Raw genomic sequence first — 26075 nt, forward strand, 5'->3', positions numbered from 1 at the left:
CCTCATAAGCGAATCCTTCATTGTTGGTGTGTTGTGTGACTTTGGAACTTGTTCGTAATAAAGCAGAAGAACGCAGGAAACATTTTGCTCCTCAAAGCCTTTATTATTACACAGATATGGGGCCAGGCAGTGCTTTACGAGTTACACCAAGTAGCCTAAAGTACAGCATTTCAAAATCACATCGTTATTACATCGAAACAAATCAGAAACGGCACTTAATTCAAAAAAAAAAAAAAAAACCCGGTGTCAATTCCCCCAGATCTTACACAATAGTGACCTTAAAACAACCACAAGACAAAGCCGATGTTTCAAAAACCCCTAAACGACTTATTAGCCAGAGCTAGTAACAAACATTGTTCTCTACACAGAATTTCTCAGGTTGATATGAAAGACAGTTGGCTGGCTGATATCATCAAGGTTGCTCAACAAAGATGCTTCCTATGCCTTATTGTTATTATTAATATTAACATCATTTTCTGGGAAAGCCACCAAAACATGAAGGCAGTTTGGTCAACGGGGGGCAACAGTGAGTTTCTGCTGGTGATTGTGTTTTTTGACAGACAGGCCTCTCCGGCCTCGATGGAAAACACCCTGAAGTTCGGACACATTACCTCATGAGGAAAGTCAAGGATTTTTCCCCCCCCCATGAGGTGCAACCTGGACGCAAACAGGAAACGTGTCCAAACATGGAATCCACCTTCATCACGATCCAAGTGTTGGTCAGGAGCAAAAGTGAAACTGACCTTCGAGCTTATACAGTAAAATGAAATTCACATGAAAGTCCCTGGTCTGCACTGATGACAAACTGAACTATTCCCCTGAGTTCAGCTTACTGTTGGTGAAGTCAGCTTCGTTATCAACGTGAACTTTGGAACAAAAGGTGTGAGAATAAAACTCCATGTTTTTTTTTCATGAGTCATCTTTTGCATAAAAGCTCAGATATGCTTACTAATCACTGTGGGTTGTCTAACTTCCTGCATTTGTGCAACTGAGTGGTGGAGCTGATGGTGACAGTGATTGTGCTATGACTGCTTGATTCCTGAATTGCGTAGGCCTCTCCACATCTAATACAATCTCTTTGATGAAGCACTGAAGTCAAATTGTTTAGGAGAAAACTACGAATGATACACAACAAATTTAATATCATAGTTTTATTTTTTTTCATCTTTTTTCATATAATTTTCATATAAAAAAAAGTGTCAGTAACTGACATCAGTCAGAAGTCTGAAAAAACCTCCACTTCCTCTCAAACCACTTCCAAATGTACCATTCCTTTATCGTCATCATCACCCTCCTCCTCCTCTTTCTCTGGGTATCACTCATTCATCTGTCTGATTCTCTCAATCCAACCTCAGGAGAATGCAGTACTTTACTGGTTTTAATAAACAAAAAACAAAAACAGCAGAGGTTTCACACCTCTGTTCAAAACAAAAAGTTTTTTTAAAAAGCTGCTTTTGCACTGGTTAGACTTCCCCAGCAGGGAAATAAGCACAGCTACAACCTTTCTGCGTCCGACAGCTATCGACCGCAGTCGGCCCCGTGTGGGCGAGCCGGGTCCCCGAGCAATGGGAACGCAGCCGCCCGGAAAGAGTCTCTGCTCACCAAAGAGCACTTCTTATATGTTTTATAGAGAAAAACAGAAGAGGTATTCATTTACTGGTAAAATTCACAATCCAAAGCTTCGAAAGTGTTAGGGCGACCAGGCAGCAGGGATAAGCGGAAGACAGATAAGGTGTGGTTAGGGCAACCGGAAGCAAATCCCTCCTGGAAAACCTGGTTTCTAACTTTCTTTTTGATTAGCTTTTTTTTTCTTTTTCTTTTCCCAATACCAGAAAAATAAAGACATCATCATCATCATCATCATCATCATCAACAAATGATAAACAAATATCTCACAATAACAGAGCTACAGCAGAAGCAAGAAGTCTTTCCTTCAAAGTGCCTCGCTTTTCTTTCTTTTCTTTTTTTTTGACACATGAAATTCAAAAGACGTACTTTTTTTTTTCTCTGTCATTTGCGTGAAACGCACACGAACAAACATCCACACCTCAGTCATCATGAACACAGAACTCATCCACACCGTGTACAGTTAAAACTCAAAAAGGGCTCAGACAGTGTTCTTTGAGTTTCTCTCCACACCTCTGGTTTTCACACACTCCTTGGATTAGCTTAAATTGACATTTGAGATTTTGGGATGGGGGAGTGGGGTAGGGGGGAGAGGGGTGAGGGGAGGGGGCAAGAGGAAACGAGGGAGAGGGGGTAATGCAGTGGATTTCTAATGGATAGGGGCTTAGGGGGGTATCATGGGGTGGGGTGAGGGGGTGATTTGGGGATCAATATGACCCCGCTAAATACAACATGGGAGCAGCAGCATCAGCACGTATGCACACTGTGCTGGATAGTTCAGGCACACGTAAAAAACACCGCCGAAAAGTTAATGCTTCCATCTCCATCACTAACAGCAACCACATCGACAAAACGTCCAACTTCTCTGAATACAAAAAAAATTGAAATAAAAAGATATTCATCAAGAAACTAAACAAAACATAAACAGTGACAACAGATTTTTTCAAAGTGCAGACTCTTTTGTGGCTGCACAGCTTTTCTTGGGGGATTTTTTTTTTCTTTTTCTGCGGGTCTTCACTCGAACAGGAGACAGAACAGATTATTGGCAACCAACCAAACGTGTTGCATGCTGGAAATACTGAAACATCGTCCTGGATGCCTCCGGTGTCAGTGCTGTGGCCCGGTGCAAACCCCCCCACACCCCCCACACCCACCCAGCTGAGCAGGAGTTTGCTCCAGGCAGCCCTCTCTTGGTCATATTTGGCACTGCAGGCAACACGAACTGAGTTTGTGTATCCACTTGTAGTTTGAGATGACTTTTCTTCAACAGTTCTCTTTTTTTTCTTTCTTCTTTCCGTTTGTTCTTATCCTCTTCTCCACATCCATCCAACAAGCGCCGTCACAACCCAGGACTCTCTTCCACACATCTCTTTTGTTGAATCCCCCCCCCCCCCCTCCCCAACCCCCACCCCTTTCATTTTCTTTTTTTTTTTTCTTGAAGTGTCCCATTATGAGCAACAACAATGACAGTAAAAAGACAACGATAAAAACGCCAAAAAGCACTTCATGTCATGTAGCGGGTGATCGCTCTCAGAGCGTATAACAGTTCTGCTTGCATTCGCGCTTCCATAAGAAGCAGATTAACGTGGACCTGCAGGAAACACACACAAAAAAAGAAAAGAGAAAGACATTTAATGATGTGTAATAGTCAATCAATAGGAAATAAGTGCAACTGAGAGAGCAGGATAAAGGAATCAGAGTCTCATCTCACCTTCTCGGAGTGCTGAAACTGCCTCCAGAAACTCTCATACATTCGTTTGGTGGTCTTCTCAGGACTACACACCATGGTCTTGATATAGATCTTAAAGCTTCGGTCCAGAAGCTGGTTAATCTCCCCGTAATCATAGTCATCATACCTGAGGATCACAGAGAAAACACAAAGTTAAAACACACTGCAAGATAAAAAAAAAAAAAAAAACGTACATCACTACAACTAGAGAGAGAAGCATAAAAAGAAAAAGAAAACAAGACGGACCTGATGCCAAACATGCAGTGGATGTAGTTCCAGATGGCCCGACGCAGCATACTGGTGTCCACATCCTTGTGTGTCGCCATGGTGTTGTAGGTCAGGTTGTAGGCCATCTGGAACTTCTCATCCAGCATCTGACCGACGTCGGGATACAGCCGGTTGACCAGCGAGTAGCCGTGATCCTCCCAGCTGTAGTCCTACACACACAGAGAGAGAGGAAAAGTCCAGGTTAATAACACATCATTTGTTTTTATACTTTTACACACAGTGCGATCGTATTCGTCTTGTCTTGCACTCGATCCGTACCTGCACCCTGAACGTGGGCACGTGCTCGCCCCTCCTGGAGAAGTCCTTGTAGCCGTAGCTGGGGTCTTCAAAGTGCCTGGAGATGTCTCTGGAGGGGACGCACTCCTCGTCCTCCGCCGTGACCACCAGCATGCTCTCCGTCTTCTCCCTCTCGAAGCGAGTGGCCATCTCCTCCTGGCTCGCCTCCTCGTCGTCGCGGCACTCCTGCAGATGCTTCATGCGCTCCATCAGCACCTCCACCTCGCCGCACATCTCCTACATGGACAGAAGGTCGATGTCAGTCACGCATAAAACGTCTTAGCATCCCAAATCACACACACACCTGCTCTTACTGCGCACACACACACACTTTCTCCCTCTTGCTCTGCCCCATTACCACTCACCTGGTTGCCAAATGGATCGTCGTGGTGATTAGGGTGGCCGTTGCCGTTGGCTATGTCGCACACGCAGTACTGGCTCAGGGAGGGGGGTCTGAACGTGTGTCCGCCGTCGCAGTGGATCTCGGGCGTGATGCCGCAGCCGAACGTGAAGGAGGCGAGGGAGTGGTAGTGTGTGAGGAGGACCACGGCGTGGATCAGCTCCGCCAGGGACCAGCTGTGCTCCTCGGCTTTCAGGAGGCGCTGGAAAAAAAACAAAAAAAAACACGTGTGAGTGATGCAAACAGGAGCCAAATAATGACGTGGGGAAAATGTGTTTTTTACCCTTCGAAATCCCACTTTATTGACCCTCTATTCCCCCCTCCCCTCCCCTCCCACGCCATCCTGGTCCAAGTTATACAACTGTAGCTGTACCCCCGACCTCCACCCATGATCTCAGACTGTTACATAAGAACTTTCATGTCCGCATCCACATCCACCTCCCCATCCCGTCCCGTCCTCTCACCTCGATGTGCTCCTTAGTGAGGAGCCAGGGTCTGTGCGCCAGGATTTTGTTGAGCTCCCCGAGCTGCTGCAGTTTCTGCGGCGCCTCGTCCAGGCCGTTGAGCCACTTGAGGTCCCCGCCGACCTGGAGGAAGTCGCTCACGTGAAGGTTGACCAAGTAGGAACACTGGTGTCTAGCTGCCGCCTGCGCAGAGGTCAGAGGAGGAGGAGAAGAGAGGGTTAAACACCACCACTGCTTCACATAAAACCAGACATTTTTAAAGTCCACAAGAGGAGGAGGAAGAGGAGGAGGGGGGATCGGACGCGGTCGTACCATGATGCCGATGTAGTGTCGGTAGTGCAAAGATAGGGGCCCGTCCATCTGCAGCAGGTAGTGCTGCGTCCGGAGAAAACTCTCCAGGTACTGAGGGTGGAAGCCCATCACCAGTGAAATGTTGTCCAGGCGACCCAGGGCTGCAAACGCATCCTCAAATATCGACTGTGTCCTGGCGTCCACTTTACTGACTTGAAGAATCTGATAATAACAAAAAAAGAGCAGGATTGAGTACACAGGTATCAAATCAATACCATTTGTGACAAGGCAGGCAGCAGGGTCACAGAGAGCTCCTTCCTTACCTCTTTCTCAGGGATAAATCTGCTTGGTCCGTTGCCTAAGGGTCTTGGGATCCTTACTCCCAAGTCCTGCAAGACGGAAAAAAAGAAGAAAACGCACTTTAAATATCAGAGAGGAGAAGCTGCAAGCCTCAGTCATCACCAGCTCTCATCTCTGCTGTCACTTCACCGCCTCACCACAGTCGCTTTTGTTTGTCTAAAACCAGCAAACCTGGCCAAATATAAGTTTACACCGCAATACAATAAAAGAAAAAATGATTTAAGGTCGTTTTTGTTTTTAAATCCACAGCAGAAGCATCGTTCAGCTCTTTGCATTGTCACATCACAGTGACGCATAAAAAGTAGGATTTAACTTTTATGCTTCATAATTAATGAAGACATCTTAACAAGCATACTGACAGCTTACTCCGATAGAAAATTAAACATTAAAAAAAAAACATAAAAAGCCTTTTTTCTTTTCTACATCGGCTCTGTTCACGTCCTGTAACTTTCCGCTGCTTGTCGAGACATGTCCACCAGCGGACACCGTCCCGCAGCGCACAATGAAGCGGATCAAGTGGATGAATGAATGACCATGAAATTTGCATTATTCAGAAATGACACTGGCCACAAAACGTCCCTTTAAAATAAAAATGTCACTTGCACCATCTTCGTCTTATTAAAAAACTAAATAAAACCCTCGGAGTCGATGATGACCAAACACAAACTCCTCTGAGTCGAAAACAAGCCTGGACAAAAGACTGCACTGCAGCTTGTTTGTTCAAAGGCAAAGAAAGAAAACATCATGACGCCCGAAAAGATCAATAATAAGACTCATTTTTCTGACAAAGCAGCAGCAGAAAGATGCTTTAAATGATGTGCATTGTATTTTTTAAAGTGTTATCATCCCCTTGTCGCCTCTTTTCTCTCCTTTCTTTCTCTTACCTTTTTGCTGAGCCGTTCACAATGGGAACATATCTTTAACAAGCCTGTCACCGCGAAAGAATTATTTTCCACGTTTTCTGCCGGTCCGACTGCGTGCCTCATCTCGTGCCCTCGCTGTTTCTGCGTGTGATTATTTATCTGTGGGTTTTTCTTTTCTTTAAAAACATAAGCGTCTCCCCGGATGGCTGTCTTCCTTCTCTCTTTGTTCCTTGAGGCACTGGGTAAAGTGCAGCTCGGCTCAGCAGTCAGCTGTTGCAGCCCCACAGCAGAAATACCGTCCTCCTCCTCTCATACATTCGGTAAATAAGTCGAGGCTCGTTTGATTGACAGCTCGGCGGGCCAATCGGGTGGCGAAAACAGCCTCCCTGCGGCCAATGGGGAGAGAGAGAGGCAGGAGAGGGGGGCGGAGCTAAGTAGGAGCAAAGAGGGGGGTCCTAAACGTGAGCAGAGAGAGAACAGCTCCCCCCCCCCCCCCCCCTCTCTAAGAAAACATCATCACTTCTCTCTCCTTCTATTGTTCCCTGCTGCCATTGATCATGATAGAGTTCATCTCTTATGAATTGCACTCTGTATGCTAAATAATTGCAGTGATCAATCAAATGCAGGTTTGCAGGTGATTGGCTAATCCAAATCAATCGGCTATCACTTCCAATCAATAGTGAAATTCATTATCACCTGCATTCATTTAATGCCAGGAATAGTTTTCTGTAACGCTGCCAAAGTGTGGTTGAGGGGAAAAAAAGAAAAGTCAGGCTTGCTCATGAGCTATCTTGCATTCATCGGCGCGTTCAGCGAGAACAACAACAACAACTCAAAGTCAGCTCAGAGCATGCAGAAGCAAGTCACACACACCCCAACACACACACACACACACATACCACCCCTCACACCCCCTCAAACTGAGCCTTAGCCCCAGAAGAAGGTACACAGGAGGAGGAGGGGGAGGCGCTGTGCAAAGATCAGCATCATCAGCATGCAGGCGAGATGGATCGGCTGCAGGACCTGCTGGCTGCAACAACAACAGCAGCAGCAGCAGCTAACCCTTCAGTTAGTGGTTTTTGCGCCGCGGCCTATCAGACCACAGATAATAACCATTGCTCCACCAATCACATGGGGCTGAAGGAGTCCTTTAAAAAGGCAAGAGGAAGCAGAGATAAGGAAGGCAGCAGCTCTTATGGCTTTGTTTATCCCAGCTTGACAATAACATGTTCGCTGGGACAGTTTGCGACTGGTTTTATCACACTGCTGCGGTTACCAAGTCAATAATTACACAGAATTATATCAGATGGGGATTTATTAAAAACAAGACTGTGCTGCAAAGGTTGTACGACAATATAATAATATCCACTTCACTTTACAGTACTTTGTTCAGGCAAGTTGGGAAAGTTATCTTTGTCTTTTGTTCCTTGAGACCCCTGACAAACAGATAAAGAAGTTATTCCCACGTAAATAAAGGACGCAAGTGAAGTAACACGTTGCGACAGCGGTGCAAAAGCGTTCACCTGTGCACGGACACACACACGGACGTCTGTGCATCAGGACTTCAAAACAACAAGCCAACATGGAACAAAGACTCATCTTATGGGAAGGAAAAACACACTTTGGTCTTGAGTGTTTATACGACACCGTCCTTGTTTCAGTTCATCCTTGCTGCAACAAGGATTTCGCAAGTGTATGTGTGTGTTTGGGGGGGGGGGGGGGGGGGATACTAAATAAAAACCAGACTAACAAGTTAAATTTGGAAATAACAAGTTAGAGAGCAAGCCAAGAAAAGGCAAGTCTGCCTCTGTGCACTCGGATCAAGAGCCTACCCAGCCAGTTTGGCAGCCAACTGCAAGTCCTCAGCACCAATAACTATATAGCACAGTATTCAGCAGGTTCATTGTGTGGACCCCCCGCACCCCCACCCCCCCACGCACACATGCACCCCCACAGCAGACCCTCTCCTGATGCCACAGGGTGGGGTGCGGGGCAGCGGTAAACATGTTCCCAGGGCTGGAGTCAGCACTCCCAGGGCGGCCGGGAGCCCCATGGCTCAGCAAAGCTGCAGAAGAGGCTGGTCAGCGTTAGGGCTTACGACACACCAAACCTTTTCACATAAAAGCGCTTAGGCTCGGGGGTCCGGCCTCGCGGACAGGGCCAAACACTATTGTCAGAGTGCACGCACTGACTACTCTGTGGGGCTTTACTGTACTCACATCAGGGGTGTATCTGTGCGAGTGTGTGTTCCTGAGATTCAGACCATATGCTCCTTCACAGACTCACTAGAGGCTGAGATTACACCTCCGCTTCATCCTCTTTGGTCCAGCTAATAAAGTTTAAATAGTGGTAGTTGGTTCCCACCGAGACAGAGCTTATAAACAAGTCAATTAATACTTGATTAAGAGAAACTTACATCAACAACATCATCATCATCCGCTTAGGTTTGGAAAAAAACAACTAATACGTCTCAAGGAGTTGAGTTTAAACATCCAGTTCCAATCTCAGGTGTGTTTGAATTTGTCTTTACTTAATTTTACTAAATCAACTGAACTTTATGTTTCTGTTGTAAGAAAATGAGGCAAAATACATTTTACAGTACCTCATCTGGTCTCAGACGGCTTCTTGTGACCTACTTAAACAAAGCAATGCTAACTTTCTGACCCACTGTTGCAGCTTGCATGGAAACTAGCTGCGACTATTTTAAAGGCGATTTCATTTCATCTTCTTCATTTCAGTTCAGGTGCATAATGGAGCCCAGAAGTGATTCACTAGAAAAAAGGGCAAAGATTCCTAGTAAAAGTCGGAATATTTTGTGCACTAGAAATGTGTTGTTTTCTTCTGATGCTTGCCCTGATAATCATCTTGCGGCACCTCAGCTGTATCTCACAACCCCCCTATGGGAGTCCCGAGTCCCCGGGTTGGAAACCGCTGTTCTTCGCTGTCCTCTGAAGTTTTGTTCAGAACATCGTGTGTCATAAAAAAACCACACGGCAGGTGCGTCAGGGGAGTCTGAAGACCTACATCTTTAGGCGTCTCAGTCATTTGATGTCACCTTGAGAGCGTCAGAAAGGCGGTACTTGAAAACTCAAATGGCTAACTGCTAAAGTAAATTATTTTGTTATGAACGTTGCTTAAATTAGTGATGAGTAGGTATACATGGATGCAACATGGTGGCTGAGGGGCGTATTTGCAGTTGCAGGGGCCACACTGCTGACCTTTTAGCTATGGGATGTCCACTATAGTCTGCAGCGCCACCCTGGAGATGTGATGGACGGACGGAGTACAGAGGTTAGGACAACACGGTGAAGATAAGTTATGATAGAAGGGAAAAAAGGTTCCTGGAAGCAACAGCAATCATCTCAGATTTGTTTTAACAGTGTGTGTATCATCAGATAGAGATCTAGTGGAGGAAAGGCCCGAACAATGGACACATTTCCTAAATCATTGCACAAATAGTAATAAAAAATATCCCTATTAAGAGTAATAGTCCGGAAAATGGTTCAGATTTAAAGTGTCTGACATATACAGTATATTCTCTCATGGAAATGCTAATAAGCAGTTCTCTATTCATACAAGGCTACCGAGGTGAAGCTATGAATATGTTTTGAAGCATTAACATGCTAGAAATATGGTTTTTCTTTTTTTTTAAAAGAACAAATACAAGTTTCCTATATTACTTTTTCAGTCAGTTCCCTGAATTTATCACTTTTTTTCGCTTAAACTAAATTTGTACAATTTGCATTTATCCTAAAGTGCTTCCTGTGAGCGCTACAGTGGCTCAGAACATTTTTATATATGCGCATTTTCATGCATGAGCCAGTGGCCATACGTAGGAGTGGAGGTGGATTTGCATATGGGAGCATCAGCATTTACAAGTTTCCTCGAGGAGAGAGCAGGGAGCAGCGTATTTGGTCATATACTGAACCCACTGAGCGTAAAGACAGAAGGCAGGACAGTAGGTAATGCTGTGAGAGCGATTCGAAAGGTTTATGTGGTTGTTTTTTTGTTCCAGCGAAAAAACTTTTATTACGTTGTCACAACTTGAATGTCACAATCCACTGGGTCCAGTTTAAATCAAAGTGCTCTGCGCTCCACCGGGGTACAAAATACAGCGTTTTACAGCCACAACGCTGGCCAAGAGGGTTAGTGTCAGTGTTTCATACTTGAAAGATAGTACGCCTTTGAAATAAAGCGTGAAGCGCGCTACAGAAAAAAAACATGTAACAGATTTGTCTTTTCTTTTTTTTCTTTTTTTTTTAAACGACACTGAGGAATTCAAGGTTCAGTGAAGTGCAGCAGAAAACAGATACTGTATGTGCAACAGTAGGAATGCTGCTGTAACATTGTACAGCAGAGTTATGCACATAGGAATTGCATTACTGCACAAAGATGGACAAGTAAACAACAATCAGTTTAAAGAAAAAGCAGCCGTTTCATGAAGATCTGTCAAAAAATTAGGTCACTAAACTTTTTATAAGTACAATAAGTATAGCAGCTACTTTTTTAAATGCCTACAAAACAGTTGTTTTTCCTTTATGAGTGTGGAGCAGGATTAAAAACAGCCTTAAACCCAATAAAAAAAAGATGATAAAAGATAATAAGATTAAAAAAAAACAGAAAGGAAGCTGTGGCAGGCGTAGAAGCTGCACATATGTGCCTCAGTGCTGTGGCGGCTGTGTGTGTGTTTTTTTTTTTTTCTCTTCATGCAGAAAGACACCGAGGGAACCGCAGAAACTGTGGGGATGTTCAACAAGTGGCATAAGTCCACCAGACCAGTTCAAACCTGACCTATCAGTGCACAGAGGAGAGGAAGCAGAAAACTCGCGAACACTGACATAAGCCTAGCAACAGGCTTCAGCCAATCACAGGGCAGAACAACAGTTACAGGAACCAATCTTCTGTGGTCTCTCTCTCTGCCTCTCTTGTTTCTCCGAGCAGAAAAAAAAGAAAGAAAAGTAAAACAAGAGAGAGGAAAAAAAAAAAAAAGTTCACCCAAGGTATGAACTTCACTGAACAACCCGGTCCGGTTTTGTTTCATAGAAAGTCATTTAGTAATTTAGTCGTTCACTCGTGTGTTTGCCTTGGTTGTTATTCTTGTGTGTTTGATTTGCTCCCAACAAAAAAGAAAAAAGAAAAAAAGTGTCAAAGCAAACGTCTCCTAACTTTACAGCAAACACAAAACCACATGGTTCGACTTAGCCCCAGAGGCTCACAACAGCAGCAACAGCAGCTCTCATCTGTGAAAAACAACTAGAGAACTTTTTCCATAAACAGACGAGCGTGAAAGTTGTGAGTGAGTGTGTGAACAGTGAAGGAGCAGCAGTGTGTAAACCAAACTCATTTAACTAGACATATCTACAGATAAAGAGTTTTTTTTTAGTTTTTTAAAAACTTTTAGCACAGCCAAAGAGAAGAAAAGTGCAGACTCAGAGAGGGTATCCCCCCACACACGCCCGACTCTTCAAACACAGCCCTGGGTTCGAGCCTGTTCATCTATCACTGAGCAGACTGCAGGGTTAACCCTTACCTGTCCCACAGGCCACATCCTGCACACTCTGCTTGCTCTCATCTTACAGAGCAGTCACCACCAGCCTCTAAAGAAAAAAGCCAAAAAACTTGCTGCTAAGCTGTCACAACCTGTTGATCACGAGCTTTCGGAGTCGAGATACGAGGCCTCGATGTGGATGTGGTGTGATTTCCAACATCTTATGAGTCTGAGTGTGGATCAGTGTGGGAATTAAGTGGACATGAGCTGCCTTTTTGGCCCCTCTATGAGTGACTTTTGGCCTCTTTTCTTCAGCTTTTTTTCCCAGTCGCCTCTTCTCTGATCTGTGTGTATTCTGGCAGGCTATCAGAGTGAAGTGGTCTCGCCAAGCGCCGGCTTTCCTGAGAGGAGAGGCGTGCCCATACACCCCCCAGCCCCCACCTCCTCACCCCCCCCACCCCCAAGACCATCGGGTCCTGCACCAGGAAGCAGCGTTCCCTGGTTTCCATGAAACGCGGAGGAACTGTGGAGACTTCAGGGAGCTCGCGGAAAACAGAAACAAAAAGTGCACATCAGGGAGGGAAAATAGGTATCTGGGACAAAAGATAACTTCTCTTTTATGACTTTATACTGCAAACATGCATACGCACACAATTGCCTAAATAATCTATATGTGGACAACAATCCAGGAGTGAAGAGGAGGGGGTGAAAGGCGTTGGCTTGCAACCTCTATGAGCACGTGAGGAAGAGTGAGTTCCCGGGGATGTTATTCTAACAGGGAGAGGGGCAGCTGTCACAATACAACGGGCTCTGAGAGAAAAGATCCCATAGAAAAACAGAAAATACCAAACCCTCCCCTGCTATCTTTAGCCTGATATGACACAGCCACCGCAAATCAATGAAAAAAACCTGCCAATTCGCCTCCCCAGTCTCTCTATTTGTACGATAACAACCTCAGCTGTGCATCTGACTCCCTCCCTTCATCAGGAAAGTTTACCGATGGGAAACACAGGAGATAAGGCCAAAGGGGCGAGTCCAGAGGCGCTGCCAAAAGTTCAAATGGCTAAACTCTTGCGAAGTGTTACGGGGGGGGGAATGTTTCAGATACATGCTCGTTGAAATCTAGGGCAAGCTTATCGCTCAACTTCTGGTGTTATCCAAAAACATGAGACTAACAAAGCTGACCTTATATCAGCATTGAGACGCTAACAGCCCCAAAGAAAACAGCTCCTCTTGCCTGACGCTGCTGAGTCCCTCCTGGCATGCACAGCTGTTTTTTTCTCCCTCAGCCGACAAGACGTCGGCTCTGCTGACTGAGCAAAAAAAAAATGACTCATCTCACTGGGAACGAGGCCAAAAAGTTTTTGATCATCACCCTAAGATTCTTTATGAGCACTGTAAACTCTACACAAGGGAGCCAACCCCTTCACCTGTTTCTGTGGCGATGATTCACTCCTGAAAAACACAACAACCAAGAAACAAGTTCATTACAGCAGACAACGCTCCAACTAGTAATCAAATGTGCGCCTCTGAATCAAAGGCCGTAAAAACTTAATGAACCGTTGAGCCAAGCGAACGGTTTTTATTATTTCCATGTAGCAGTTCACAGAAAACAAGAGAGTCAATAACCTCACAGAACAAAAAAAAAAGAAGGGTTGACAGTCCTGCGAGCGGCGATCCAGTGCGAGGTATATCAGCTTTAGACGGCAGACAATAACAGCCCGCTGATAAAGTCTGACGTAATTACATCACAGAGGCTTCAGTGAAGATTAGAAACTACGGCGCTCTGCATTAATCTGTACTTCTGTCTGTTCCTGACACCGGTTTCACTTCTGCCCTTCTCCCGTTTCCACTATCCATTCCCCCGGTCTATATAACCTTCACCGGGATGTATTTTGATTGCAAAGTTGAAGAGGGGATGTGATACCGCCGTACTTTAAGGGGGGAGGAAGTGATATGGCCTAATCGTCGCCCTCAGATCCATTTTGGCCGCGTCCTATTACTTCATTAATAGGCAATGAGGCCCGGTACTGAACGGCAGAACAAAATGGCCGGTTCATTCATCTGCGATGTCACGGCGACTGGCCCATTAATGTTTAATTGTTTATGAAATGTCTGTTTGATTAGGGTAGAAACCCGATCACCTTGGTCTCTGTCCTCTTCGCTCATCATCACTGACTCAACATTTCCAGTAAATTCAGTGGCGGGTGCTTTTGCATGACGTTGAACATAGGAGACAGAAGAAATATGGAAAATAATTCAGGTGGAAATGCACATGACGAGGAAAATGGTATCGTCTTATTGTTAAAATTGGCTTCAATTTCTTCTACTTACTTCTATCTCCTGCAAATTTAGTTTAATTGAGTCCAGTTATGGGTGGCCATTGCTAGGTTAGTTGCTGTTGCTGTTGCTGTTGCTGTGCCTATTACTTGATGCTGCCAGATTTAATATTGGTTCCAGAAAATACTGTAGTTGGAAACGCAGTCTCTGGGCGTGTTTTTTTATGGTTTCCAGCTGAGTCGTTTTAAAACAGGAATCCTGTATGTGGGTCTTGAACACACACTTGATGCTTCATACATTATATGAGGCTAAAGCTGTATCCTCCTCCTGTGTACTCGCCAGATAATAAAGAAACAGCATTGTTAGTGTTACAAGTTGACATACTTGCACAGACATTAGATTTGTTTTATTGTCTGTATTTTTAAACACTTTTTTTGCTTTAAATGCAACAGAAGAACAGACTGGAATAGATTTTTAGGAAAACTACTGACCAGTGTGTTTGGCAAAGTGTAACACTATCTTGATAAAGCGTTTTGGCAGCAGTTGTCGGAGCATAAACTGTCCTGAATCCAGTGAAGAGCAGGACACAGCTGCTAGCATTGTTCAGGGCTGAGGTTTAACAAATGGTCAACAGCATAAATCTTCTCCCCTCTCCACTCATGATTTTTTTTCTCTCCTGGACAAACACAGTTTCCAAAAATATACGACAAGACGAGCCTGAATCTCAGTGTTTGCACCTTTTAAAAAGACTGAAGTGTACAGATGTGCACATGTCCCATTTTGTTTTTTCTCACACCGCAAGTTCAACTTGAGAATATAAATTACATACAATAAATCTCTGTGAACTCAATCTGTGCAATTACAAGAGGAACAAGCTCCAACATAAACAAACTCTTCGTACATGTGCATGCATGTTTGTCTTCTCGACTCTATATCCAGTGACTTCCTCAAATATGAAAACACAAACACGTGACATGAGATCATGAGTCTGTACCGTCTAAAACAACACTGGAAAAAATGCACAAAATGCTTACCTTGGCATTTTATCTTCTGGGGCCTTAAATATGTCCATACATCCTACCGGTTATGCAAACACCACATGCTGGGTCATTCATGTGTCTCACAGTACATTAAAGCCATGTGAGCTTATAGCAGCTATTTAAAATCTGAACAGTAATAAAATAATGATAAAGTATATTTTCCTATTCTCATATGAAATATATTTCAGCTTTTGTGTTTTTTAACAGGACAATTCATCAATGCTGAACTTTTTTAACCCCCATCTATAAATGTGTGAGTTAATGTGTAGGATTTGTGTGCATGCTGGTTCTTGACTTTTACAAACTCTCCATGGACCTCATAACCCTGAGAGAAGTGTGCCTGCATTGTGTGCGTGTGTGTGTGTGTGTTTGTGTGTGTGTGTGTATGTGTGGTCCTCTGTGTCTCATGCCACAGGTAGTGTTAGACATATTTGCTCTGTGGTTAATCAATTACAGGCCTGTGGGACGCAGAAAAGAACAAACCAACGGCTGAAAAATCTCTCATATCATTCCCCTTGTGGACTCGAAGCCCGATTTAAATATCTCGCCTACTTTCAAGTGTCAGCTATAATTAAGAGATAAGATGGCTTCTGTCCAGTGCAGCATACGGTGATTATGTTACAGCTGTGACGATAAACACTGTCCCTTCGTCAGTTCAAGTCAATGATTCAATTCTAAAGCCGTTCAGTTATTACATTCACGATTAATTTCATATTAATTCTGCATTCTTATTTGTTTAAGTAATATCTACAGTATTAAGTGGGAGTTTATGTGTCATAATAAATTGTCTTACAGAAATAAATAGGTAGACAGCATTGTATTATCACTGCCAGGAGGTCTGGCATTGTTCCGTCTGGTGCCATGCCTGATAAAAAAGTAATAGATCTATTAAGTTGATAGGCTGGATAGGGTGGTTAACTCAGCTCAATTGATTCTGTGGCTTTACTGAGTGAAGTCTCTTGGAAAATTACCAGAATATCCAGGTGTCTGAGGAAAGAAAAAGAACAAGAATGTATGAAAGTCTGAGATTGCTGAAAAATTGTTGCAATTATCTGTGGAGCTTAAAGGAAGCAACTTGTTTATGCTGACACTGCTACATGGATGACGTTAGCACAAACAGCCGTTCATGCAAACATCGTCTTGACAAGAGCGACTGGAAATTAAGAAACAGTCAGGCTAGACCAGGGCTAGCTGTTAGCACGCTAACAGCAGAAGTGAGAAAAGCAAGAAGAAGCGAAACAACAGTTCACATTAGTGTTACTGTACCGCAGCTACTGGCCAGTACAGGGAAGAAGTTTCAATTTGAACTTTTAACGTATATTAAAAACAGCTGTCATGTAGCATAAGCACATCTTAAAGAGGAACTACAGTATGGAGGATTTTTAGCTTAATTATACAGCTTTGGAGTAATTGTGATGGTTTAATAAATGACATGTAACGTTTTATGAAGGAGAATGGAGGCTCTCTGGCTGAAAAACAACTTTGCAACCCGTAATTTCTTGTTTATGACTGATAAGACTTCACAAATATACACATTGTATATGATAATGTTATCGAACACTCTATTGATTGATTTCTCGCCTCCTTTGTTGTAAACAAATGCACATGGCCGGGAGGAGAGTTAGCAACACAGCAGAAAAGTGACCCGACTTGCATAGTTCCCCTTTAAAATGTAGCTACTTTAATGCTGCTGATTTTGGTTTATTTCCTAATATATTTCATACATTTTAACTAAATAAATGTGTAAATGTAAGAAAGGGCAGGTGATCCAAATTAACAGACCTATTTTGCACTTTTTTTTGGTAAAACTGTTATAAACTAGGCCATCGCTGTGGCCAAACTTGCGAAGTGACATCCCTCATCGGTGATTATGTCACACCTAATGGACTTTGGGGTTAAAGAGGGCATTAACAATGAATGAAAAGATGGAGGTGGAAAGAGTGATGAGAGCGATAAAAGGTAAAGGGACAGAGAGGGAGCATTATTTGGCCAGTGTGCAGAGAGAAAGCACCTCGTTCCTTATCATGGATAAGTAAACACCCCACAGCGTCTGGAGTGACATCATTGTCCCAGAGAATCAATAACCAGCCACTTCCTGTGCAGCGGGAAAAATCGATGACTCTGTACACTAGATTACCTATCTGTGCCCACTCACCTGAGGAGAAGCACACACGGCCCACAACTAATGCACACACCGTAATGTAGAGCACCTACATGGGTCGCATTAACAGAAACAAACCCACTGTCACAGTTTTCACCGAAGGGGAACAGTATTTGTGCGGCTTCAGTGCAGAGTCAGCCCATTATGGGATTAGCGGCGGCCACACTGCAGTGTAGGGCCTGCTGTTGAAGTCTAAAGGGGATAATGGCTCTGCCAAATCAGATTTCCATCAGGTTTCCCACACAAACATACACATACACACACACCTAAAAAAAAAAAGCCCAAAGCAGTATGGCTCAGGTCCAGTCTGCAAATCTCCCAGATCCCTTTGCCTTCCTCAGGAGCGTTTGTCAACTTCTATTCCCTTTGTGTGTTTTTGGCTCAATCAGTATATCATTATGCAATAACAGCCAAGGTTCTGGATTAAAAAGGTAATAAAATTGAATAAGTGGAGCCTAACAACATTTTGAACCACATAAGCATTTGGCTCCGCTCAATTTTGTCACCCGTAAAAAGAGAGTCTGGTATGTGGTCTGAGCTTTAAGCACCACTGACAAAACAACCTGGATGTGCTCACGAGAGTCTCACAGCTTGGCGAGGACAAAAATAAAATGAAAAATGCATCGCTCTCGGCTTGTTTTCGTCTCCCTGAATGTCTGGGAGGAAGAGTTCAGCGGCGTGAGCAAAGCTCTCAGATTGCTACTGCTGTTGCTGCTGCTGCTGTTGCTCTGCCAAGGCGAGCTGTGGAAGAGCAGGCAGCTAACTGACAGGACTGGATGAGGGATAATGAGTAACTGAGCTCAGCACAATCCCCCTTCACCTGTATGTGCGAGAGAGAGAGGAGAGAGAGAGAGAGAGAGAAAGAGAGAGGAGAGAGAGAGAGTGTGATGGGGCATGCAACAGGAAAGAGAAGCAATGAGACATGAGACAGAAATGGAAACAGTGGGTGATAGAAATATCAAACAACACAAATGCTGTTTCAAATCGCACTAACTAAATACAGCCCGAGAGAAATGTGTGAATAGAAAAGTTAAAAATTGACTCTCACTGAGAAAAAAATAAAATAAGCACAATGTGTTAACTTCCTGAAGTCCCTTAGATGTGCTCAGCGTTGGTTGGGTTTAATTATCATATTCAGCACTGTATGTTTCTCTTGTAGAGAACAAATTGTGTGGTTAGCCACCACACACATTTCAGTACTGTTTTTTTTTTTTTTTTACGTGTATGACAAAATATGAACAAACACAAACAGAGGAACAAGAGGAGCTCATCTCATCTTCTCGGCGTGCGCTCACCTAGGGCGCCGTCTGTCTGTCTGTTCACATCCTGCTGAGACTCCAAATGCTCAGTTACAACAGTGAAGCCAAGACGGGCTTATGGGTAAATATGGTGACCAGTCGCCTGCTGACTCCGACTCCTAAGAGATTTCAGCTAGATAATATTAATAAGAAGAGTTCAGATGAACTGAATTCAGTGTAATTGCAGAAATGGTTCAACATTTTGGGTAGTACTGTGCTGCTGTACTTACCGGATTTCTTGATGAAAGGCATCTGAGAGCACTGATATCACTGTTTTGTTTGTGAGATAAGATTGACGCAAGAGCAAGGAGGCCATTCATCTTAGCATAAAGACTGGAAGCAAGGAGTCTGGCTCTGCCCAAAGGTAAAAAATAAAAATAAAAAATCTGCAAACCAACAGCTGCAAAGCTCATTGATACGTCCTATCTTGTCTTTTTATCTGTGCACAAACAGAACTGTAAAAAAATACACACCTCTGTTAACAGCTCTGTTAAAAAAAATACTTGCAATGCAATTACTTTCATTTCTGTTCCTGCCGACTTATACAATATGATCTAAATGTATAAAAACAGGCGCTTGCTTGTTTTTAGGTCTCATCTCGACCTGTCCCCCACTAGCCCAGTAGCTGCTGATGATGATGAGCCGGTTTCATCCAAAACAATACCATGCATCAATGTCTGTGTCTGCGTGTGTGTGCGTGTGTGATCGTGCACACATGTCTGGAGAGGAAATCTATTCTCTCGATGCACCGGAGCAAAGTTTTTTTGGCCTGTTGCCGGTAAATCTGTGACCCTCCTCTAACCCGCCTGCGAGGCAGGAGCCGCCGGCTCACGGCCGCAACCAGGGACCGTCCTGCTGGGTGAGGGTGCGTTCTCTACGGGACTCCCACAGGAAAGCTTCACACAATACTTGGCTCTCCTTGAGGCTGACACACACACAGAGAAAGACACACAAGCTGTAAAATAAATATAAAAAGCAACTAAGCACACACATACACACACACACACACGGGGACAGATCAAGACAAACTTCAACACACAAACATAAAAGGGACACAATCTCTCTCACATATGTTGAATGCAGTGAACTGGCTTACACACACGCACACAAACACACACACACACACACACACACACACAGAATCTCAAGCAGACAATGGACAGTGGATCTGTGCCATAAGAGAAGGGCTGTTGTCCAGTCACTGGGCAACTGGGGCAGCAGATGGTCATCTTCCCTTCCACTAACACCAGTCAAGAGAGGGGAGGGAGAGGGAGGGAGGGGGGGGGTGAGGCTCAGCAGAGTGGCCTCTGCCTCCGAGAGAACACCTTTCACCAAGTACATGGGAATGACTCAGCCATAACCCATAAAGCAAATGAGCTGGACACTGATTATCTGACGGTCTGCACGGAGTTACGGCGCAGAAATGGAAAGTTTACCAGCTCCAGATGTACCAGAGTGAAACACACACACACAGTTTGCCCAAGAGAGAGAGGGGGGCAGAGCTCACAGCAGTGATTGAAATGAACGCCAAGGGCTGCTGAAGAAGAAGAAGGAAAAAAAGGAAAAAAAAAAAAAAAAAAAGTCAACCAAACCAACATGGGTGAACCACAAACACGGCAGAAAAGAGCGTACGAAGGGCAGAGAGTGAAGCTCTGGTGCAGAAAAGGAAAAGTAGGGGAGAGGTCAAGTCTAACATGAAGAAGAAAAGAAAAAAGAAGAGAAAGGAAGGTTTCATATCCTGTTGACCAGTTGCTGCCTCTCAGCATGAAAGTTTTGATTGGAGAGCATGCGTCAGTGTGTGTGTGTGTGCAGACGTGTGTGTGAGAGAGAAAGAGAGAGAGGGAGAGAGAGGGAGTATAGAGCTTCTCGCCTGCTGTGTGTTCCCTTTAAAGAACTGTTTATATTCTTTGCTCATATCGGCCTGTTTTAATGGAGAAAAAAAAGCAACAACCCAGCATTTTTACCATCTTCTATCTTCTATAGCGTGTCAGGAGGCATGTTGTGGGCCGGCTGAACCCATAACAAGAGTCGTCTTACAAAAATAAAGGACTTATTAGCTGCGGCAGGCAGGCAGATGCAGATGGAGGACAGACATGAGAGCTATTCGGGCTCTTGTGCAAAAAAAAGAGAGAGAGATGTAAACGCACAGAAAACAAGTTTGCATGAATGGAGCCTCTGTGAGAGCGGCCGAGTGCGCCTCCTTCAAGAAAACATGTTTGTTCGAAGGAGTTACATCACAGTGGAGGTATGAGACACAGAGAGAGAGAGGGAGAGAGAGAGAGAGAGAGAGAGAGAGAGAGAGAGAGAGAGAGAGAGAGAGAGAGAGAGAGAGAGAGAGAGAGAGAGGGAAGAGTTGGAGAGAAAGAGGAAAAGAGCAGGAGAGAGGTCAAAGGAAAGCAAGGGGAAGAGAAAGTGACAGAGTAAACAGGGAAAGTGGGACAAGGAGAAAATAGGAAGATAGGTAGAGAAAGGTGACCCGTGGTGGAGTAAACGGGGTCATTAGACGTGGAGGAAATGAATATTGTACATGCGTGGACTGGATCCTGTAACCTCCTTTTATTCTCTTACACCTGACACATGTGTTCAGCCTCTGGACTGTCCTCTATCTTTTCAGTCAAGCTTTTTACTTCTCTTCTTGTCGATCAATATCCATCTTTATCCTTCGCCATTCATCCTCCAGACTGCTGCTTTCCCTTGCTCTTCCTCTCCTTTGTTAATTTTGCTTTCTCCGGTGCCTTTCATCAGTGCCTTGAAGCCATGCTGCCCTGAGTATTGTTTTTTTTTTTTGTCACTGGGACAGTTAAGAGGAATGTGGTCAAAAGCCGGATTCACCGCAAAACAACAAAAAAACCCGCCTGAGGGCCCGGTTGTGGCATTACTCACCTCACTGAGAAGCAGCTGGGTTCATAGCAGTGTTTGTACACATGAAAGCCGATAGTTAAACTGTTCAGAAACGAGTCAGGAGTCACCGTCGTACCGTAGATGCCTGGCGTGTCATGTCTCATGACGAAAAACAAACTTTTGAGGCACACACAGAAAAACAAAAACAACTGTTTTCGATTGTGCCAATGTGCCTGTGGGATAAAACCCAAACTGTAAAGCTTTTTTCTTTTCTTTTCTCTCCCCCTAAATGGTCTTTCTAAGAATGCGCTTGTGGATTCCTAAAAAGCCGGGGGCCCATCTGTATTTCAGCGCTGAACTATTTCAGCAGAGTTTTGAAAAACAACATCGGGTGCCAAACGCTTGCACAGAGACGTCCATGTCTTTTTTTTTTCATGCATTTAACTATCACACTGTAGGGAGTCGTAGAAAAGTACTGTAAGCCACATCCTATTGTTCCCATTTTCTCTCCTCACCACCCCTCACTCCCTCCCTCCCTCCCTCCCTCCTCTCTCCTTCAGTGTTCCCCCCTATACCCCCTCCCTAGCCGGTCCCTTCCCACAAATACAGCTCTGCATAACATGTCTTCAGATTGAGAGAGCGAGGCAACAGAGGGCTGGGGTTAGAGGGAAAAAAAAAAAAAGAGAGAGAGCGAGCGAGGGAGTAGAAAAGGAGAAAAAGGAGGGGGGTTAACCTATATAGTAAGCCATGTTACTTTCCCTTTGGGCTCTCGGCAGACTCAGCTTCAGTTTGATAAATAGCAGGCCCCCTCAAAGCAACAGATGCTACAGCTCAAACCCCAGCAAATTCGTCAGCTCTGTGAAAAAAAAAAAAAAAAAACACACAGAGTGAGCCCAGAGCCAAGGCCCTCCACGGCTGCTCCACATACTGACAGGCTGCCTGCAGAGGAACCGCCAGTATGAACAGCACAGATGGAAAACAGGGCCCCCTCTATACGGCTCCGCAGCCCCCCGCCACGAAGACAACCCAGTTATAGTTATAGTAGGGCCCTAAAGTCCCCAGATATCGCCGAGGAGGCACTTCCAAAACACTGACCCCCCCCCACACACACACACACACACACCTCCCACTCCTCCCCAGCTGAATAAGGTCACAGCTTTCTGCTCAGTTTCAAGGCTTTTTGCATCATGTTCTCTAGTCTCTCCTCCTTTTTTGTATCTGTGGGGTTTTGACGCCACAATCACTGCTACTTATTTTCTCTTATCAAAACACACCAAGTTACAAACATTCGCTCCCCGTGAGTGACGTCCGGGCTTGTCCCACTCCCCGCACTGACTGACACTCCTACAGCTGAACTGATTATACAGCATGGAAACAATTGCAAGAGGGAGGAGGCAAATATGTTTTCCTCGTTGTTTTCTGTGAATGCCGAACAAAAAACAAAACAAACGCTGGCTGCTTGAAAAAAAAATGCTTTTCCATCTGAAGACAAATCGTGTTTTTCTCTTTTGAACCAGACAGAGGCCTTTCTTTTTCTTGGAGGGGTGGGGGTGTTTGGTGTTTTGTGGCCTATGTTGGAGAGTGCTTGTTCTGAAGTGGGGTAGAGAAAGTTGTTCCTAACTACCTCAACCACTGCCTGTCGTTCCCATTTACTTTCCGACAAAACAAGGTTTGGGCTGCAAAAGGTGCAAAGGAGGTGTTGGACTGGGAGTGCTGATGCAATCTGCACTTCTTTTCGTGTGATGTTCACGCTGCGGAGACTCATCATCATCTCATGATCTGTGTAAAAGTCATCCTCGTCTATGGGTCTAGACTGATTTTTTACACCGTTTTAGAAACATTTTCAGCAGTGCCATGGTTCGTCTGCATCTCACAGGGGCACATGACTGTTTTCGTCTACTGGCTGCTTTCACAGCATCTGCTTTTAGGAATGCTGCTGCAGTCTTCCTGTTTTTATTTTGCCTCTGTCTGGCTTTAATGCACTGGATTTTCCACTTTAAGGCGAATTATGAACTCTAGCACTGAACCTTAAAGGAACTGCTGCTTGTGCTGCTGCTGCCCAGTCAGCTCTGGCATGTAGGACATCAGTCGTGCCCTAAATTTACCGGCTATCTCCATGTGATTGTCTGTGTAGTGGAGTGTGGTGAAGTGCATATTTCCCCAAAGAGCTGAGGAGTTAGCTCTACCGGAGGGCGTGATAAGGGGACAAGTCGTCCAATCAGACGATCCCGTAGTTTCTATGGCAGCCAAACATGAAAACAGTCCCATGACCTCAGACAGACCAGGGGGCCAGAGAAGCGTCCAGGGGGGGTCAATATAGAGTGACACTGGCCAGAGCTTTTAAAAGTGTGAGCTTTATACCATTAATACCTCAGTGTCAGTGTCCACCTTAAATAACCTCCAGATACCGTTACACAGACGCTGTAGCTTCTTTCAGCGCTCTGTTTTGGTTCACAGTGTCATTTTCAGCAGCAGCAGGCAGACATTTTTATTTTATTTCACCATGTTTCAATTATTATCTCTTACTAAAAAGACATACTTTCCACAGGAGCTGGTAGAAACCAAAGGAAGAATATTGGACGTGCATTCATCAGAAATTTCAGCAATTTAAAATAAATGCTATGTAGCTGTGTTGTCTGTACAGTATAAATTAAAGGGGAACCATGCTGGATTTCCATCTTAACTATGCTTCTATGCTTAACTAAACAGCTTTGGAGTAATTGTAAACGTTTAATAATTAACATAACTTGTTACGAGGGAGAATGGAGGCTCTCTGACTTTCACGTGCGTGTCACTTATTGCGTCTCTTTGCTGAAAGCCAACCTTGCGAGAGCTCATCTCATCTCTGCAGCAATGCGACACAAACGAGCTCTGAAACCCATAATCTCTTGCTTATGACAGATTAAACTACACAAATATACACGTCGTAACATCGTATATGACATATATACATCTACCGCTCTATCGATTGTGTTCTCGCCATCTTCGTTGTAAACAAATGCACATGGCCGAGAGGAGGGTTAGCAAAACAGCAGAAAAGCAATAGTTCCTCATTAATTTGCTAAATCCACTAAAGAGGTGCTGTTCAAATGTGGCCTCCTACAGTTTTAAAATCTCTCAGAGTGGTTGTTAATCACCACTGGAAACAGGATGTGAAATCACAGTCAACCAAAACAACTGACGCAGGTTGTAGGCTACTCTGCATAAAGCCTGAGGCGACTCAAGAGACTTGACTTTGACCATGTCCTCTCGACTAAAAACCAGTACGGCTGCTTTCAGGAGGTCACACCAGGGCATTATGTTTCTCTGCTTGATGAGCTGGGCTTTCTGTGTGTGTGTGTGTGTGTGTGTGTGTGTGTTGAGTCTGATTTCATTCATCCCCTCCTATCTAGAGAGCCTGCCCTACGGGTTGCACAGAGTTATGTTTTATTTTCCGAAGGGACAGCATTTTTGAGTAATTGCACCACCATAAACCTTTGCTACTTCTCTTTATCAGTTCATTTTAGCTACAAACATCCACCCTGAGGCATCAAGGCACAGCTGCGTGGAAACATCATTTTAATCAGAGTGATTCAAATTGCTTTCCCATGTTTATTTCATTTAGGGATTCGAATACCTAATTTGTAAAGGTCATACTGATAAAATGGCCAGTGTCTAATGGTTTCGTTGAGAGGCTTTTATCTCGGGGAGAGCATGCATTTTCTACTTCATATGCTTATAAAGTCCAATCAGTCACTGACATGGCCACTGATTGACTAATTAAAGTCACAATCAACTTCTTTGTCCAAGTTTGTTGACAGAAGAAACTTGATTTGTTGCCAGTAGCTTTCGATCTATTTATACACTATAAACAAACAGCTAAACTGATGGCAACATATGGCTGTAAACAAAAGGGCAAGAGTTGGACAACGGACATCCACGCTCTAGATCAGATTGTCGGTGTGTAAGTTTAATGTTTAGATAAAACTATTACATGAAAAATCTAATGATAGGGGGAAGTTTTCAAAGTTTGCATGTTGTAATTCTTACAGATCACACGCTTCATAGCCTCACTGAGTCACATCCAGTAAACAACACATTCTGTCTTTATCCAGATTACAAAACAGCAAAATAAGCTTTTTAACAGCAGAACAACAAGCAGCCAATAATAAGATTTTTTTAAGGGCCAAAACAACAGCACCCAGATGGGAAGCTAGCTGACACGTTCCCCTGTGTTGCAAGAAAACTGATGTTTCATCAGTGATGGAGAAGTGATAACCACATAACCACGAGCTAAGATTTTCCTTCTTGTTTGTTTCATTGTGTCTGAGCCAGCAGATTTGACCTCGTCACCTCTCGCCTGGTATCGGTGACGTAGGACAAAGTCTGGTCAGGTGGGACTGATGAAAGAGGCTGAGAAGAAACCAAACAGATAAAAAAAAAAGTCAAAGTGAACAGAGACAGGCTGGTTTGTGACTCGCTTTTCACAAGCATTGTCATCACAGTGTGGGAAAGTTTCTCCATGTCTTATCTGCCTCTGACCTCAGAGGTGTCAGGCTGTGGATCGCACCAAAACACAGCAGCAGAGAGGAGGCACTCTGTCCCGTTTTCCATGTGCACTCTTCACACCAGCACCTGCAACATGCACATGTTCAATACGTGCTTCTCTGTATCGGTACAGTGTCGAGACA

General features: G+C 44.3%; 2 protein-coding genes across 3 annotated transcripts in view; both read right to left on the reverse strand.

Annotated features, from left to right (window-relative positions):
• Window positions 1-12230, reverse strand: part of ostm1 (osteoclastogenesis associated transmembrane protein 1) — a 181554-nt gene extending 169324 nt beyond the window's left edge. Inside the window, exon 1 of the mRNA XM_084001092.1 lies at window positions 12227-12230. The gene's annotated coding sequence lies outside the window, so the exon portion shown is untranslated. The remainder of the gene's footprint in view (window positions 1-12226) is intronic.
• The window catches only part of sesn1 (sestrin 1), a 56957-nt gene continuing 31243 nt past the window's right edge, over window positions 362-26075 (reverse strand). The window contains exons 1-9 of one of the 2 annotated variants that reach the window (XM_084001082.1): window positions 6319-6607; window positions 5398-5463; window positions 5096-5296; window positions 4784-4966; window positions 4285-4521; window positions 3902-4156; window positions 3602-3792; window positions 3338-3482; window positions 362-3217 (exon numbers count right to left, since the gene is read on the reverse strand). In XM_084001082.1, the coding sequence (XP_083857208.1) occupies window positions 3131-3217; window positions 3338-3482; window positions 3602-3792; window positions 3902-4156; window positions 4285-4521; window positions 4784-4966; window positions 5096-5296; window positions 5398-5463; window positions 6319-6420 (1467 nt within the window). In that variant the 5' untranslated portion in view covers window positions 6421-6607 and the 3' untranslated portion in view covers window positions 362-3130. Of the gene's footprint in view, window positions 3218-3337; window positions 3483-3601; window positions 3793-3901; window positions 4157-4284; window positions 4522-4783; window positions 4967-5095; window positions 5297-5397; window positions 5464-6318; window positions 6608-26075 lie in introns of those variants that run through there. The other variant, XM_084001081.1, reaches the window with a different exon arrangement.

This window comes from Trachurus trachurus (genome assembly GCF_905171665.1).
Source record: "Trachurus trachurus genome assembly, chromosome: 24".
In the NCBI taxonomy this organism is placed as follows: Eukaryota; Metazoa; Chordata; class Actinopteri; order Carangiformes; family Carangidae; genus Trachurus; species Trachurus trachurus.